The following is an 18,659-nucleotide window of genomic DNA, read 5'->3' as shown; positions in this document are numbered from 1 at the left end:
TAATAACTTGAACATAATCTCCCTACTTTTTAATGATATTTTAATCATTTTATGTTTAAAATAAAATCCATACTTTTATAATATGTTGTACGGTGTAACTGTTGAGACGAGCGAAGCCCATTAACATTTTGCAACGCGTTTTATCCGCCTCTTCATTTAACGCAGGAAATATAACACGGAGGATGTAAATAGTTACATTGTGACGTCATATTAGCTGCTATGTTTTTTCTTCTTCTTTCAAATCAAGCAAAAGCAAAACGTTTGAAGCTATGAGAAAGCTTGTCTGGAATTTAAAAACGATAATGGTACTTTCTAAACAATCTAATTATTTTGATTACGGGATTGCCAATGAAGTATACCGCAGTGACGGCGACATTTTTCCAGAAGCATTACGGGTGATACTCATCTTTTTTCAGCTGATGGAGAGCAAATCACGTGACTCATGTGTAATCATTGGAGGGAGCTGGTCGCGCCGCTTTGCGACGCGAGCTTCGCTCGCTATTAAGGTAGCGACGGATAGCAACCACGTGATAAGTAAAAATTGTGTATTTTCACGTGAATTCATTTTCCGGAATTCCTTACTCCGTCATAGAATAGTCGGAAAACAAAAAGGGGTTCCGAAAGTGTTTTGTTGCTGTGACTGACTCGCCTACAGAAAATATGCACATACCACATAAGTATACGTCAATGTCTGTAATAATGGTAGATCAAATGTTTCATCTGTGTGAAACTTTTTGCTAATCGAAATGTTAAACCAACCACCAATCCATGTACATAGATGCGCTACGTAAACAAAGTTGTTGATTGATGCATCGTAATGTCCGAGTGCTGCATGCTGAGAGATTAAATACTGTTTATACAGTCATTGAGAGGCTAAACAAAGTTTCTTGCAAGAAGAGGAAGTTGGTGGATGCATTCAACTTGGACAACGAAATCATAGTTTCGTTTGGTGAGTGAAAAAAATGCCATAGATTTGTATTCAAAAGTTCAACTCACATTTCCTCTGCTATTTCACAACGCGATTTATAATAACATCTGTAAGTTTAAACACATGACATACAGTAGATGTATTATTTTGTATGTATATATGTATTCCATATGTGCATAAAATATAACTCCCACCTGTGCATGTGATTGTAAACGAACGGATGTCATGTAAATGTATACCACATTTGTAAACATGGGCTCTCACAACTCTTTTATTAAGAAAATAATAATATCGTTATGAAAATAACCGTTACGAAAATAACATACCTTGAACTACATGTATAAAAGTAATGAAAAACAAATATCTGTATAGACCTACTATCTAGGGGTATGAGGGAACCGGATAAAAAGTGGAAGGGGGGGGGGGGCATGTGTTGAATTATAATTCCCTAGACTATAGTATACATATACTATTACTTTGAAATTTCAGTGACCTAAGAAATATATCAAACCTGAAGTTTCGTGTTTCACACAAACATGTAGGTTGGCAAAACCTTTTTAAATAATGTAAATTAATCACAAGTCTGCATATGCCCTCTCATAGGCAAATGTATGCACTGTATGTATAAGTAAGATATGTATACTACACGTATGCCCTTCTCTTGACCCACATTTTGTAAATAAAACAGATATAAGTCTATGGCAGTTTATGAAAACATATATACATGTCATCTCATTGCAATTTATAATTTTGAAACATCAGTATTTAAATTTTAACTGAATATGTGTTGAGACACAGTTTTAAAATTCACATTGTCTGACGCAATCTAATTACTCAATGGTATAATATAGACCTAACTGTGCAAATATCAATTATGATGATCTTTTTTCTAGGCATCAGCCTGAAGACCGAGGGAGGTTAGATAGGACCAGTGCAGGTTGAAGTGGATTTCGAGGCAACAAGTATAACAGCAAGAGAGGTACTATTTTTTTTTTTTTGATAAACATTTGTAAAGACAATTCTGAGTATATCAGATATTCATCCTTTTTGCTATATTTAAATATATTTATCTATATTTTGAACAGGTACTCCATTTACAGTGATGATGACATATCCCCTGGACCCCCACAACTCCACAAACTTAAAAATGTTTGATCAAGTTCCGAAGATTAAAGAACTACTGCAAAATTTGGGACTGGATGAAAAACATTAATTCACTTGCAGTGGATGTTATACAACATACTTTAAACTAAATTGTGAATTTAAGAGAAAACAAGATCATGTACTCGTATATTACAAGTACATGCCTTTTGAAAGACAATAATATTGCATAGATGTAAAGGAAATTTCAATGTTGATTATTCTTTCTTAGATATATTAGTAAAAAATGTGCACATGATAGAATATCAATTTTATAACTTCAATCAATGTGTTTGAATTTTCCTTGTAATTCAAAATTTAGTTGAAACATACATCATAGATACATTAATGTATATCAAATTTTTAGAAAAGTTTCATAATGGAACTAATTCACCCCCCCCCCCCCCCCCTTATACATACAGTGAACATAGACCTTCACCTGGGGAAAACTTCAGTTAGTTAATGCAATATACATGTACATGCATTCTCAGTTATCCAATAGTGAGTTTTTGGTTCCATGTGAAACTACAATTAGAAATCTTAAACTTATGAAAGACACACCTATCTGTGAGGGTAAGATGACTCAGATGGACTTACATGTAGTGATCCATGGGCAGTCCATGGGTCTCTTTCCATTGATATTAATTATTTATTGAAATATGAAATGGTTATTTAAACATATTTGGTGTATTATACTGTATAGTGATATAAATTTCTATCAAAAAATATGTATAGGTAATAGATTTGGTCGAGTTATTACAAGAAATTGTATAAAAAATAACTAAATATTTAGGCAATCATTGTGAGTGCGAAAAGGTCAACTGCAATAGCACACACTATATATCATTCTTAAATGGCTCATAGAAACTTCTAGTATTGTGAGTTTGAATGCCCAATATGGTAATTTGGGAATGTTTAATCATTTAAGGTCAATAGTTTATCTCTGCTGACTGTATCTCTTAAAATTCATTTCTAGAAGGGAGGGGGTAGGGTTACAAAATCTGACATAGTTTCAGATTAAACCTCATTTGGTATATTTTTTTCTATTCAATATTTTAGATACTACTTGACTTATTGTAAAAATGAAATAAAATCAGAAATTTTATGAGCAGAATTTTGTTGTTGTCAGAAAATGTATGCCTGATATTATTTGAGAAACGCCATATTTAGGGTAAATTTGGCCAATTGCCAAGTCGAATCATGCCAATGTTTTCCTTAGATGCATTTTGAATTTCTAATCCATGTTGATTTTTTATCTGTTTGTGTTTAATTTACATAACTATATATGACAAACAATATTTCTGGTGTCAATAAAATTTTTATTGGCTTTTGTGTTAATTTGCTCAATTTTGGCATTTTTTGCCTTTTGGGGCTGCAAAAGAGGGGATTTCAATCTCGCTTTCCTCGAAAATTAACCTGATTACTTTTGTTGATTTTTTGATATGTTTTAGGATAAAGTCAAAATGTTATAATAAATAAAATTGAAAAAAATTCAATGAGCGGTTTTTTGGGGGCTAGCTATCAATAGCTACCTTAATGCTTTTAATGTCAATATCTTCAAACTTTTAACTACGAACTAATTCTTTAGTGTTATTTGCCTGCGTGATAATCGCGGACTCACAATGTACAGATCTGTATATTGCACTGTGTCACATAGGAGAGGTCTATTCGTAGGTGACGTAATGAGGCCTCGACGGAGAGTTTGAGGTAAATTCATTGGAAACGTGGATCGAGTTTAGGACATTATGACGTCAATATATACATCAATGTTGAGATAGAAACATGATACTCCATTCCAACAGAGTTTACAACGCTGACACTTAGGGAAAACAATTACAATACCACACTAACATGCGCATAGCGCACAAATTCAATATCTCTAACGCACGTCATATCAAAAGCATACAGTTATAAGCAAAAACAAACGTGTCCTGCATTAACGTAGTAATAAGTGCTGGCCAAAGTCTGACTGTCCATAAACTATTATGTAAAACTGAAAGAGGATGAAGAAAAAATTCACTAATAATTTTCAGTTAAATCATGAAATTTAGAAAAAGCATTGCTTATTTAAACTGATCTCTGACGTACACAGATCGGTATTTGTTATACTTTGATAAAGTAAACAGTCTCCTCCTTAGCAGAAACTATGGAAGTCATGACAAGACTTTGTAAGCATGCGCGACAGAAACTATAGAAGTCATGACAGGACTTTGTGAGCGTGCGCGACAGAAACCATAGAAGTCATGACGAGACTTTGTGAGCATGCGCGACAGAAACTATAGAAGTCATGACGAGACTTTGTCCCTCTTTTTCTGCTCAACATGTTTTGAATGATTGACAAATCATAAATGTATGTGTTGTCTACAGAAGGCCAGCAGACATTGTGTAGTTTCCCACCCCTCTCGGTGTACAGATGGTGACGTTGTTTGAAGAATGTATTGTTTAAATGTACATTACGAAAGTCGTTAATCTTACAATTAAAGTCACCCTTCAAACAGACCGCCCCAATCAACTACGACGACTGCTAACAAAGTCCAGCGTTACACGAATTACACATAACACGTGAAGATGTCTTAATGTGTATGTTAATTAATGAATTCTAACAAGGTCTATTGTCCGAGATATTAAGAAATAATCAGAAAACACGTTTGTCTGGTAATATACACGTGTAAATTGACAACCTTACGTCATCTTTATCAAGGTGTAATTTACATGCGCCATTATTGGTAAACTGGTCCCCAGGGCTATCAATGGTAAACTGGTACCCGGGACAATGCAATTTTCAATTCTCAAAACGGATATATCGTGATAAAAGTGAGGGAGACTTGGATGTGTGAGACTGTATAAGTTTATAAGACCCCGGGGCAGAGTTTTAAGGTATATCTATCAGGGTAGAATATCTTTTTGACATACAACATTAAACAGGTAATGCAATCATCACAGATGAAGGCGAAGAGGTTAGACAGTAACGGAAATTAACCACACTATCAAGGTTACTTGGGAGTTGTATGGATTTTATAACTTAGTTATAACTTAGTTAGAAGTTAACTATGGGCGACTTTATTATAACTTATTTAAAAGTTAATTATGGGCGACTTACTTATAACTTAGTTAAAAGTTAATTATGGGTGCTGTCACAAGGAAAGAAAGGACCGTACACTAATGAGCAGAGTGATCTAAAGTCACTAGCTTCACGGAGAGCGTACAGTCACGCTGTTTACAGTGCAGAAGGCGGCGATTCATCTGTCCACACACAACCCCCGTATGGAGTTTCTTGACACACAAAACTACAAGCGTAAAATCGGGGGTTTCTGTTCCGACCTTTGCGTTGTGCAGTTCTGCAGGCAGTCAGGAGAAGCCATGACTTCGCTTTCTGAGGCGAATAAAAAAAGCGGACTAATTTTCTGACTTTTTGTTTTCCTTTCAGCGTCCTTTTCTTCAGCATGGATTTATTTAGGATTATCGTGGTTTGTCTCATCGCCCTCTCGTGTGTGCTGGCCAACCATGACCTCAGACAGGTAGGAAGTTTGATAGTACTTTAAAATCCTATACAGGACCTTGTTATATCCCGGGGACATATTGAATCCTTTAAAATCCCACCGAATATAAGACCTATTTATATCCTTGCGGGAGCATTGAATCCCTTGAAAACCTACTAAATGTAGAACTTTTGATATTCATGGAGCGCGAGGAAGCTTTTAAACTCATACTATATACAGGCTTTAAATTTTCCCAGGGGGATGGCGATCCTTTAAAACTCCCTGTACGTAGGGACGTTAATAGTCCTTGGGTTAGGGAGTCCTTTAAAATATATAGGGTGGTACATATCGGACATTTGAAATTGCTAGGGTTAAAAAAATAATTGTTAAAAAACACTTATCACAGGTAGTGCTTTTGATATCCCTGGGGGTGCAGGAATACATAAATCAAACCTACAACAGACTGAATCCATTGTATCTAGGGAAAGGGGCTTGTTTTGAAAACAGTGTCGATATCATTTCAAATTCTATTTGACGGAAACACTTATAGATCAATAATCACACATCACGTCACAAAACATATTGAACTGATATATAGGGGACGCGCCATGAAATCTTGTGTATGTCATTTCGAAAATCTTTAATCATGCGGATTTATTACAGAAATAAATTTCGTTTTAGAAAATACACAAGGGCATGAACAGCGAGGCTTTACGCCTGGGTATTAATGAAGCGCATTAACGCGTAATGAAAAGTAGGCCGGTGGGAAGGGTGGCAGCTCATACCCTCATGTATTTTCAAAGTGAAATTTATTTTGTAATTTTGTTTGTCGAAATTCTCAGACTTTAAAATCGAGGTACTATATTCATCAGGATCCATACACCTATCGTTTGCACTTACAACACATTCATGAGTAAATGACTATCATTACAAGTTGTTTTAAAGATATGAAAGGCAAACTCACTGAAAATGTAAATATATTAAAGTATGTTAGCATACAAAGCCAACCATTGATATGGAATTAGGAAGATTTGAAATACCCACGTGGAAATACCCATCTCAATGTCACGTGACCATGCCAGTTACGTGACTGGATATTCAAGTGCGGAGTCAACTAAAGTTCATTTTGAAGAAAAAAAAATATAACATGCACAAAGTTGCCCGAGAAAACTTTGCAGTGTAATTTATAAGCAGTTGTCAGTTGTACAATAAAACAGCATGCTTTGTAAATTTCCTAGCGCAATGCTTTATTTTTCGGTACAAAAATGTGAATGTGCTGGCAACCTGATGCAGTCAGTCCTGCCGAACCATCCATTTTGAAAGGAAGCGAAAGTGAAAGTAAAACAGCTATCAAGACGAAGGAAGATCGTACAAAACATTAACAATGATGACAAACATACCGTGGTTATTAGTAATTATTACATTTAATCAATAAAGGCCCTCGATGACTAAAACCCGAATCGTTCCCCTGTCTCCAGGCAGGAAAAGGTCCGTGAATATTTGTCATGTTCCTGCCATTAAACCGTCAGCTGGCCATCAGAAACGTGTGTGATCTTTACCTCGTATTTCTACATTCATTCTCTAGCACCTGCTCCATCTACTACGTGACCCGCCTCTAGAGTGCATTGTTCATTCCTGACCATGGTTCAGTCAATTTCCACACGGTTGGAAATTTCTCCTTTATAATTCTTTTTATTGATTTTCGTCCGAAAATTCAGCGATTTTCCATCATTTGTCAGGATTTTTCCTTTGACATATTCCGCGTTACACTGATAGAGATATCTTATACCCCCTTTAATATATCGCGTCCTTATTCTCTAGCGATTTCAGTATTTTGTACTTATGTTTTCATTTCGATTTTCCTTCGCTAAGAATCGCGATTTAACTATTCCTCTTTTATACCAGCATTTCTCGTGATTCTAGGCTTCCGTATGGTTGAATTCCGTCGCTAAAGATTATGATTTCTTCCCCTGGTTAACAATGTATAAGTATTAGAATTCAGGTGTATTCCATTGGTTAACAATGTATCAAAATCTAGGTTTTTTTGGTCAACAATCTCTCTCTCTCTCTCTCTCTCTCTCTCTCTCTCTCTCATTATCACCATTTAAATGCTTTCCTTCATTAAGTATAGCTATTACCATTTAAGTATTTTCATTCTTTAACCATTGAAGTGTTTTACTGCGTTAAGTATAGCCATTATAATAGAGGTATTTCCCTCGTTAAGTATGGCTATTATAATTTAAGTATTTTCCTCGTTAAGTATGGATAGTATAATTTAAGTATTTTCCTCGTTAAGTATGGCTATTATAATTTAAGTATTTTCCTCGTTAAGTATGGATAGTATAATTTAAGTATTTTCCTCGTTAAGTATGGATAGTATAATTTAAGTATTTTCCTCGTTAAGTATAGGTAGTATAATTTAAGTATTTTCCTCGTTAAGTATGGATAGTATAATTTAAGTATTTTCCTCGTTAAGTATGGATAGTATAATTTAAGTATTTTCCTCGTTAAGTATGGCTATTATAATTTAAGTATTTTCCTCGTTAAGTATGGATAGTATAATTTAAGTATTTTCTTCGTTAAGTATGGATAGTATAATTCAAGTATTTTCCTCGTTAAGTATGGATAGTATAATTTAAGTATTTTCCTCGTTAAATATGTATAGTATAATTTAAGTATTTTCCTCGTTAAGTATAGGTAGTATAATTTAAGTATTTTCCTCGTTAAGTATGGATAGTATAATTTAAGTATTTTCCTCGTTAAGTATGGATAGTATAATTTAAGTATTTTCCTCGTTAAGTATGGCTATTATAATTTAAGTATTTTCCTCGTTAAGTATGGGTAGTATAATTTAAGAATTTTCCTCGTTAAGTATGGATAGTATAATTTAAGTATTTTCCTCGTTAAGTATGGGTAGTATAATTTAAGTATTTTCCTCGTTAAGTATGGGTAGTATAATTTAAGTATTTTCCTCGTTAAGTATGGATAGTATAATTTAAGTATTTTCTTCGTTAAGTATGGGTAGTATAATTTAAGTATTTTCCTCGTTAAGTATGGATAGTATAATTTAAGTACTTTCCTCGTTAAGTATGGATAGTATAATTTAAGTATTTTCCTCGTTAAGTATGGATAGTATAATTTAAGTATTTTCCTCGTTAAGTATGGATAGTATAATTTAAGTATTTTCCTCGTTAAGTATGGATAGTATAATTTAAGTATTTTCCTCGTTAAGTATGGATAGTATAATTTAAGTATTTTCCTCGTTAAGTATGGATAGTATAATTTGAGCATTCTCCTTTAGTTAATGTAGCTATCAAAATTCAAATATTTTCCTCGTGAAGTATAGTTATTGTCATTTAAGTATGTTCCTTCGTTTGATATAGCTATTATGATTTTAAATATTTTCCCTCGTGAAGTATAGCTAATATAATTTACATATTTTTCTTGCTTTAATATTGCTATTAGGATTTAATTATTTTCCTTCCTTAAGTACCGGAATAACTGTTACAATTTTTACACTGTGTTTCCATTCGATCTGGATTAAGATAGGTCCTCATTACCCCTTGCTTATCACATAAGAGGCGACTAATTTGGGCGGTCCCATGTCACACCAGCCTTGTCACGATAAAGATCCCTCCCTGCTCAAAAGCCGTAGGCACCAAGCATAGGCCTAGATTTTGCAGCCGTTCACCGGCAATCACGTCTCCACACCAGTGAAATTTTCTCGAGAGGAACGTTAAACAATATACAATCAATCAATCAATTTAAACGTATTTGATAATTTACTCTTTAAAGACACCGGTAAAACATCTTAACGATATTTTATTCACTAATGATTATGGAAACATGTGCTATAGAAAACGGGTAGACATAGCAAAAAATGAATTTAGAAAAATTACAGTTTCAATGTAGGATCTGTGTTTCTTCAAATTCAATACGGTTCTTGTTATTAGGCTTTCGGTTCTTCCCGCACCTGTTTTCAGGTGATGTTTGTTCGAATGCGATGTGAATAAACACGTTTTTTATTTAAAAAGAAATAATTTTTCTCTCTAGTCGTACTGGAATTTCTAATTGGATTGGGGACCTAATATATAACGGACATTATACATTGGACCAACTCAACCTAAGAACTCCTTTTTAACAGTATGTGTATAAACTGTTAAGCCGTTCTTGGCACACTGATTTTGACTGCGGATAACTCCGTTTACCTGATCAGGATATAGGGCTCACGGCGGGTGTGACCGGTCAACAGGGGATGCTTACTCCTCCTAGGCACCTGATCCCACCTCTGGTGTGTCCGAGGGTCCGTGTTTGCCCAACTATCTATTTTGTATTGCTTATAGGAGTTATGAGATTGATCACTGTTCGTTATCTTCACCTTGCATAAAGAAAAAATGAATCGATTGAAACAGTCTCAATTGGTTTCTCTCATTTCCCAATCATCTGATTGTCCTAACTAGATTTAAAGCTACAACGAAACGTTTCCCACATCCTTAAGGAGATCTAGAGTTTGAAATTCTACAGTGATATTTTTGAAAACAAAATTTGGGCATGTAGGAGAATTGCCTTATTCTAGAGTCATTATTGATACTCATATACCGCAGTGAAGCACTTAGAGCAATTTTAAATCAATATGTGAAACGAGTTACAGCGAATATAGGGCGTGTTTATACGGAGAAACCCTTACAAGAAATACCCGGCAAACACTAATGATCTCATGAACTTAATAACCCGGCAAACACTAATGATCTCATCAACTTAATAACCCGGCAAACACTAATGGTCTCATGAACTTAATAACCCGGCAAACACTAATGATCTCATCAACTTAATAACCCGGCAAACACTAATGATCTCATCAACTTAATAACCCGGCAAACACTAATGATCTCATCAACTTAATAACCCGGCAAACACTAATGGTCTCATGAACTTAATAACCCGGCAAACACTAATGATCTCATCAACTTAATAACCCGGCAAACACTAATGATCTCATTAACTTAATAACCCGGCAAACACTAATGATCTCATCAACTTAATAACCCGGCAAACACTAATGATCTCATCAACTTAATTCATTTTGTAATGTTGATATCTTTGCATGTTTTGCACATCTATTCACATTTTATACAGAAACATTTTGAAAATTTGGTTGTAGCAATTGTCCTTTAAGGTCTCTGCTGAATTTATGTACAATACTGTACCGCACCATTTAAACATCGCAGACGTTACCTTGAAAGAAATTTTCAGAATTGTTGATATGGCGATATTATTTCGCTTCACATTTAAGCTATATATTTTGTGATGGTATCATAAATCGTATCAATTACGTCTTACGGTAAGAAGAGAGAAACCAATGGTAAAAAGAAACGATAAGAGCACGTTTTGTAGTCAATCACTTCTTTATAAAGTATCATTTTAAGTCAGACCCATCATTAAGCATTTGTATAGATACTTTTATCATAATTTACCTTTTTTAGTTTCCCTGTTTACCTGCGATAAGTGTTTTTTTTCCCCTTCTTCTCGAAATTCATTATTTCTACAAAACACAATGTCTGCTTTAAATAATATACTTGCAAAGTTGCTTAAAATGCATCTGCAGCGGACAAAATGACATGTTGTAGGGTCCTGGCTTTGAATCCGATTCTTAGACTGTTTCTTTTTTGGGAACGCTGTTGAATAATACTTTACACATAGTTCTGTTTTGCAAATATTGCATGTTTCTCTCTATACAGCGATTTACATGAATATGTATAAATGATTTTGATAATGGCTTAATATCATTTCGCAGCATGGCATGTCATAAAACCGTGTGTGATCTCGTCCGTTATAGCTGGCGTTTATATGCGTATAGATGCACCTGTGGTTGCCAAAATAGCAAATGCAGGTGAAAATAGACCAGACGTTTTGAAACCTCAAATCACAGGTCGAATATAGTCGCGCAATGTCTCGAGAGCGAGAGTCTGGACGAGACCAGAGGTTGAATGTAGTCGTGTCAAGTCTCGATCGATCGATAGACGATACATCAAGAGAGAGAGAGAGAGAGAGAGAGAGAGAGAGAGAGCGAGAGAGAGAGAGAGAGAAAACATTGAGACAATAGATTGAATGCAGTCGTGTCAAGTTTCAAGAGCGAGAGTTAAGGGAAATGGAGACTATAGGTTGGTCAAATGATACTTACAGACAAGTCCTACATCCTTTAAGAGGGGAGGAGGGGTGGGGTGGGGGGGGGGGGGGGGGGTGGGGTGGCGGGAGGGGTAACTCAAGTTCATATCTTTTTCGACCACAGAAGGGTGGGGATGATTACTCCAAAACAGCAAAATATTGTGGTTATTATAAAAACAATATTCAGCGAAAAGAGTGGAGGGTACAGTTCCCGAACCTCCCCACCCTCGTCGCACGTGCGACCTACTAGTACGTCACAGAAAACCTTACCATCAGGTCACAGAAAACCGGTTTACCGCTTTTGGATGAAATTAATATCTTAAATACGTTTATGAGAAAAAAATCAATCATTATTAAACTGATTTCAGTTTTTGAAGTTCTGTACAACATTGCAAGAAAGCAAGATGGAATAGACATATCAATCCGTTTCTCTATCAAGTTATAGAATCTTTTAAAGAAATGTCTTTCACTTGAGCCTCTTTACACGGGAGTATTGAATGACGTGTGGTAGCACCTAGTCAAGTCTTGCCTCGCCCCCGCCACTCCGTTTTCCATATATCAAACAGAGAAAACACGAAGTAACGGGGATTATGATCTGACTAGTGAATCTCGTTAGATGTAAAGTACTCAAACTTTTTTCGATAATTATTATTTAACCGAATTTAGAGATGATTTCATTACGAATAATGGTAATATTACTACGCTATGAACTTATGTAGAAAATCATAGAAACGTTCTTCATGTAGAGATGAGGATTTAAGAAAGGAAACAGAAATGTAAGAAATATCGCATTTGACCTTGAACGTCTTATGATTGATGATTGATTGTATGTTGTTTAACATCCCTCTCGAGAATATTTTACTCATATTGAGATGTCACCATTGCCGGCGAAGGGCTGCAAAATTTAGGCCTATGCTCGGGGTGTATGGCCTTTGAGCAGGGGGTGGTCTTTATCGTGCCACACCTGCTGTGACACGGAACCTGGGTTTTTGCAGTCTCATCCGAAGAACCGCCCCTTCTAGTCGCCTCTTGTGACAAACAAGGGGTACTGATGACATATTCTAACCACGAGACTAAGGATTGACGACGAATAGACGGACCAGCAAAGAGGATCATTTGTATACAAACTACACGAACATACCACTAGCATAGCTTTCTTTCTTTCTTTTTTAAATTGAGATACAAAACTTTCCCCCGGGTGTACGTGTAATATCTGCTACATAGGCGGATCCAGGACCCCCCCCCCCCCTCTGGATCCGCTCTTGTGGCATGAGTATTGTGTACATACTAAGACTTATCAGTACATTAGATGACTACATCTCAAAATCCTGTATTACGTTTCACCCCCAAAATACAACATTGATACCACATGAATATCTCCGTGGATCTTCAACAAATTGTATGCTCGTGTGTGTGTGTGTGTGGGGGGGGGGGGGTCATGAAAGGAAGCAGTGTTTAAATCTATATGACTAAGAATTTTATTTCAATTCATTCTCTATAGGCTTTCAAGGATTGGTATTTTGATATATTGTGAATAAGGACATCATGAATTTGATTTGCATACAACTAACCCAGCACACATTTCAGGTCTTGTACTGTCCATCTCGTTTACAGAAAAACGTGTCCACTTAAAACGTTCTGTTTTGTTTTTTACCGAAGTGTTTTTTTTATGTCCAGGTGTTTTCCGGATTTTTGTGGTCCCCCTTGTCTGATTTGGATCATCAATTACATTCCAATCATGTTCTACTCATGTCTGCCCACTGAACGATGACAAGTGCATGCGATGACAGAAATACTGACAGAGATAATGTACCTAAAGATAAAAACTGTACATATATCTGTCTCATCACTGCTGATTTTACATGCTATCGATGACAGTCAATGTAGATGACAAATAGCTGTGATTTGTAAAACTCGCGTGTATTATCGATATTCATATTGAAGTGATATGGGAAAAGGCTCCGAAGTTAGCATTTTGTCATTCTCAAAAAAGAATGAATCGAGAAAGAAAACAATGTCCAATACGCAAGATCGTAAATATCGAATTAGCGGAACTCTCTTGTAGAGAAGTCCGGAAAAGCGTGTCGATCTTGGGCATTTTTTGTTTATTCAAACATGGCATCGAAAGACGATTTAACCAGTACTTTCCACAATTAAAAGCATTTTTAAATGAAAGGTGTGTAAAAACGTTTGGATACAGGAAAAATGAACTCCTGAATTTGGCTCGTGAAGATATATGTTTTGACGTAAGCTCTTCTCAGCTTTGGGAATTTCCTGGCTGACAGCAGTGGGAATTTCCATTAAAATCTATCATTTGTGGATATTTCTGCGTATTTTGTTTCTTTCTTGAATCATTACTACAGGATACTGTAATACAATGATAGTGCACCATTGTTAAAATCAGGTCAATCGATCATGACAAAAGTTGCAGAACTGGTATTATTTACTAACATGTCCAAATTCTCGCATATTCTGGGTCTCGCGAGACTTTGAAAGGGGAAAGTAAAATTTAAAACCAAGACGGAAAAAGTAGTTGCGATCTTGCGTATTGCATACAGCACTTTCTAATACATTATAGTTCAAAGTGTGTACGTGTGATGGCTGAAATATTTCTTTCTAATACATTATAGTTCAAAGTGTGTACATGTGATGGCTGAAATATTTATTTCTAATACATTATAGTTCAAAGTGTGTACGTGTGATGGCTGAAATATTTCTTTCTAATACATTATAGTTCAAAGTGTGTACGTGTGATGGCTGAAATATTTCTTTCAAACCTCGATCTATATAGGCAGTGGTATGAGCTCCTGAGATGACGAGTTCATGAAACGAGCTTGTAAGAGAACAGTGTGACATTTCATGTAACAGTCACGTTTAAAGTCAGCGTTTCGCAAATTCTATGGTCTTTATAACACTCTAGTTTGCCAAACCTATTATTTGGTCAAATTCTGACTGCCGTGTGTCATACTGATTGTTTAACCGTTCTCGACACACTGATTTATATTTTGACTACGGAAAACTCCGTTTAACTGATCAAGATGTAGGGCTCACGGCGGGTGTAACCGGTCGACAGGGGATGCTTATTCCCCTAAGGCACCTGATCCCACCTGTGGTATATCCAGGGGTACGTGTTTGACCAAATCTCTATTTTGTATTGCTTATAGGCGTGATGAGATTGGTCATTGTTCATTATTTTCACCCTTCATATAGCTAGCAAGATTAGCTTGTAAAATGAGATCATGAGATGAGCTCATGAGACTACTCTGGAACACAAACTCGTCAGATGAGCTTGTGAGATCAGACTGTAGGTTGGGCTTGTGAGGTGAGCTTGTGAGGAGAACTTTATGAGGGGATTTTATGGGATTGGATTGTGAGAGGAACTTGTAAGTTGAGCTGATGCTATGAGGTGATGAGATCGGTTAGTTAGGTGAGATATTGAGTGGGATTAGTGAGAAAGACACTATAAGGAGAGGTGAAAATAATGGACAGTGATCAACCTCATAACTCCTAAAAATGTATAAGCAATACAAAATAGAGAGTTGGGCAAACACGAACCATTGGATATTCCAGAAGTGGGGTCAAGTGCCTATGAGGAGTAAGCATCCCCTGTCAACCGGTCACATCTGCCGTGAGGGCCTATATCTTGATGAGGTAAACGGCGTTAACCGTATTCAAAATTAGTATGTCATGAACGACCTAACAATAGGCATGAAACAGGTAGAGGGGGAAAGCAGGAGGCTACCTGGTAAATCAGAGCGCGTGAAAGTTCAAACAGGCATTTTTATTTTTCTGTTAAGTTTTCACACGGAATTAATTTCTAGTTACTAACCTCTACATTGTAAAGTCGTTAGAATAGAATTTGATTGATGTTTTTTTCTTCTTATTCACAGACCCAACCAACAAATCGAATTCCAACAAGAAATCTTGTGAGAAGAAACCGCGTTCCATTGCCCACGAGGGAGGATAATGGCGCCCCCAGCAGAGGCAGACGAAGGCAGGCGACATTTTCACGTTTTAGGAGTCTGCCCACTGTTAGAAGCTCTGGTAACAGTCTCAGAACACGAACTAGAAATTCAAGAGTGAGGCCGAGCAATGTGAACCAGAATAGATTCTCAAACGTACGGTTTGAGCGTGTAGCGAATACAGGATCTAGGGCCATACCCCAACGACACAATTTTATCAACAACCGGCGCCGAGCACCGACACAAAGAAACACACGGACGAGCAATGGAATGATTTCTATATCCAGATCTTTACTGATAGATCTTTTACAGATTGCGAGGCTTTTGAAAGGTAATATGAATTCCAGACAAGTTGTGACGACACCACGTACTGTTACCCAACCCACAATCAGCTTATCCCTGTCCCCAAACAGTTTTCCAAACAGTTTATCCAACAACATTGGTAATCAACTACAGAACCTTCTACAGTGGGATAGGGTACAGAATGTCATGAATTCCGGAGTTCTACCCAGACGTGCCAGTATTCCGTCCAGCCTAGCTTTTCGACCAATCGTTGAAGAACCTTTCGGAAACGACCCTTCCGTCCTGTTGTTACCCAGCGTGAGGCCCCAGATTCTCATGGCTCCTCCTCCGACTTTCCAGCCCTCCCAGCTGGACCTCGCCTTCAGAGCACACTTACTGGACGAGCTCGGACTAGAGAACCTCGTGACGGACACGCCGGACGCCAGTGAGACCAACCAACCTTCTCCACAGAAGAAGCCAGCGCCCCAAAAGACACAGTTAGTTATCAATACCAAACGTCAATCTAAAGCACACGAAGCCCCGTCACAGTCGTCGGTGAAACAGCAGAATAATGGTCATCAAGGATTGGTACAGATTGCTAGTGTTCCAATGACTACAATAAAGCCGATACGAATCGTCTTCAACGCCCAACAGACAGGGCCGCTCACTAACCCGGCTACTACCCCCATGCCGGGCCCCATCAGCGTGAATAAAAACCAAAAACTCATTATCACCCCGTCCGGAAACTACACCATCCAGCATGTACCTAGTAACAACAATGGGTTTCAGATTGTGTGATCTCAATTTGATCTATCGCATGTACCTAGTGCCAACAACGGGTTTTAGATTGCGTGAGCTCAATTTGATCTCAATTTAATATCATGAATTCTTGTAGAGGATATTGACGATTTCATTTACAACGGAACACACACTGTAGGGGGAATGGAACGTGCCTGAGTGAACAGGTCATTCATGAATAAAGTTATATACTTGTTTGAATAAGTTAGGGGAGACATGTGAAATAAGATAGAAGTCATTACACACATGAATATACTTTTTTTTTTTTATTTTTTTTTTTAACACATTACGATCAGCTGACGGCCATGTTCTAGTGGTCAATCGGAGAATCCCATCGTTGCTGGTTGGAATCTCGTCAGCATCACTTCGCCTCTCTGTCATTCATTCGTTTATAACATTATTTCATAAGTGTTAATGTATTGATAAAATTTATAACACTATTACATAAGTGTTAATGTATTGATAAAGTTTATACCATTATTTCATAAGTGTTAATGTATTGATAAAGTTTATAACATTATTTCTTAAGTGTTAATGTATTGATAAATTTTATAACACTAGTACATAAGTGTTAATGTATTGATAAAGTTTATAACATTCTTTCATAAGTGTTAATGTATTGATAAAGTTTATAACATTCTTTCATAAGTATTAATGTATTGATAAAGTTTATAACATTATTTCATAAGTGTTAATGTATTGATAAATTTTATAAACTATTACACAAGTGTTAATGTATTGATAAAGTTTATAATATTCTTTCATAAGTGTTAATGTATTGATAAAGTTTATAACATTCTTTCATAAGTGTTAATGTATTGATAAAGTTTATAACATTATTTCATAAGTGTTAATGTATTGATAAAGTTTACAATATTCTTTCATAAGTGTTAATGTATTGATAAAGTTTATAACATTCTTTCATAAGTGTTAATGTATTGATAAAGTTTATAACATTATTTCATAAGTGTTAATGTATTGATAAAGTTTATAAACTATTACACAAGTGTTAATGTATTGATAAAGTTTATAACATTATTTCATAAGTGTTAATGTATTGATAAAGTTTATAACATTATTTCATAAGTGTTAATGTATTGATAAAGTTTATAACATTATTTCATAAGTGTTAATGTATTGATAAAGTTTATAACATTATTTCATAAGTGTTAATATATTGATAGATTTTATAAGGATAACCTGGTATCAGGTCATCGATGACCTAGATACAATTTATCCTTATAAAATCTATGAATATTTGATTTGTGTGAAGTTATTTTTTTTTTTTTACGAATGCGGGAAAATGTAATATATGAGACATGAATATCTAGTAATTAATATACACGGGTGTCATTATATGTCAATTTGATAAATCCCTGTGAACTCGAAATAAAGGACACCACAGAGTCGTCCACTTCTGCTTCATACTCAGATATTTTATTGAAAGTAGATATTAACAGCAAACTGACAACTCAACTGTATGACAAACGGGATGATTTCAGCTTCTCCATCGTCATCTTCCCATATTTATGTCGCAATATTCCATTATCACCTGCATATGGTGTTTATATCTCTCAACTGATTGGAAATGCAAGAGCTTGTACTGCTTATAGTCAGTTTTTAAATCGAGGTAAGCTATTGACAAACACGTTGATGGTACAGGGTTTCCAACAGTCTCGATTGAAGTAAGCATTTTGCAAATTCTATGGTCGTTATAACAATCTAGTTCATCAAATACAACCTGTCATTGGGTCAAATGCTGTCTGACGTGTTTCATACCGATTGTTAAGCCGTTCTTGGCACACTGATTTTGACTGCGGATAACTCCGTTTACCTGATCAGGATATAGGGCTCACGGCGGGTGTGACCGGTCGAAAGGGGATGCTTACTCCTCCTAGGTACCTG

The 18,659-nt window shown here is 36.0% G+C and overlaps 1 protein-coding gene and 1 long non-coding RNA gene across 2 annotated transcripts; both read left to right on the top strand.

Annotated features, from left to right (window-relative positions):
- The first annotated feature begins 608 nt into the window (after nt 1-608).
- Nucleotides 609-2,148, top strand: LOC130049353 (uncharacterized). Its single transcript, XR_008797866.1, has 3 exons — nt 609-949; nt 1,822-1,907; nt 2,014-2,148. It is a non-coding gene; the product is annotated as an uncharacterized LOC130049353 (long non-coding RNA).
- Nucleotides 2,149-5,472: 3,324 nt separating this feature from the next.
- Nucleotides 5,473-17,277, top strand: LOC125662506 (uncharacterized). Its single transcript, XM_048894751.2, has 2 exons — nt 5,473-5,586; nt 15,603-17,277. Exons 1-2 carry the CDS (start codon nt 5,512-5,514, stop codon nt 16,752-16,754), a joined length of 1,227 nt encoding a protein of 408 aa, XP_048750708.2. The 5' UTR covers nt 5,473-5,511; the 3' UTR covers nt 16,755-17,277.
- The last annotated feature ends 1,382 nt before the right edge of the window (nt 17,278-18,659 follow it).

The sequence above is a fragment of the Ostrea edulis genome, chromosome 8 (genome assembly GCF_947568905.1).
Source record: "Ostrea edulis chromosome 8, xbOstEdul1.1, whole genome shotgun sequence".
Classification (NCBI taxonomy): Eukaryota; Metazoa; Mollusca; class Bivalvia; order Ostreida; family Ostreidae; genus Ostrea; species Ostrea edulis.
This window is presented reverse-complemented; position numbering and strand designations above follow the sequence as displayed.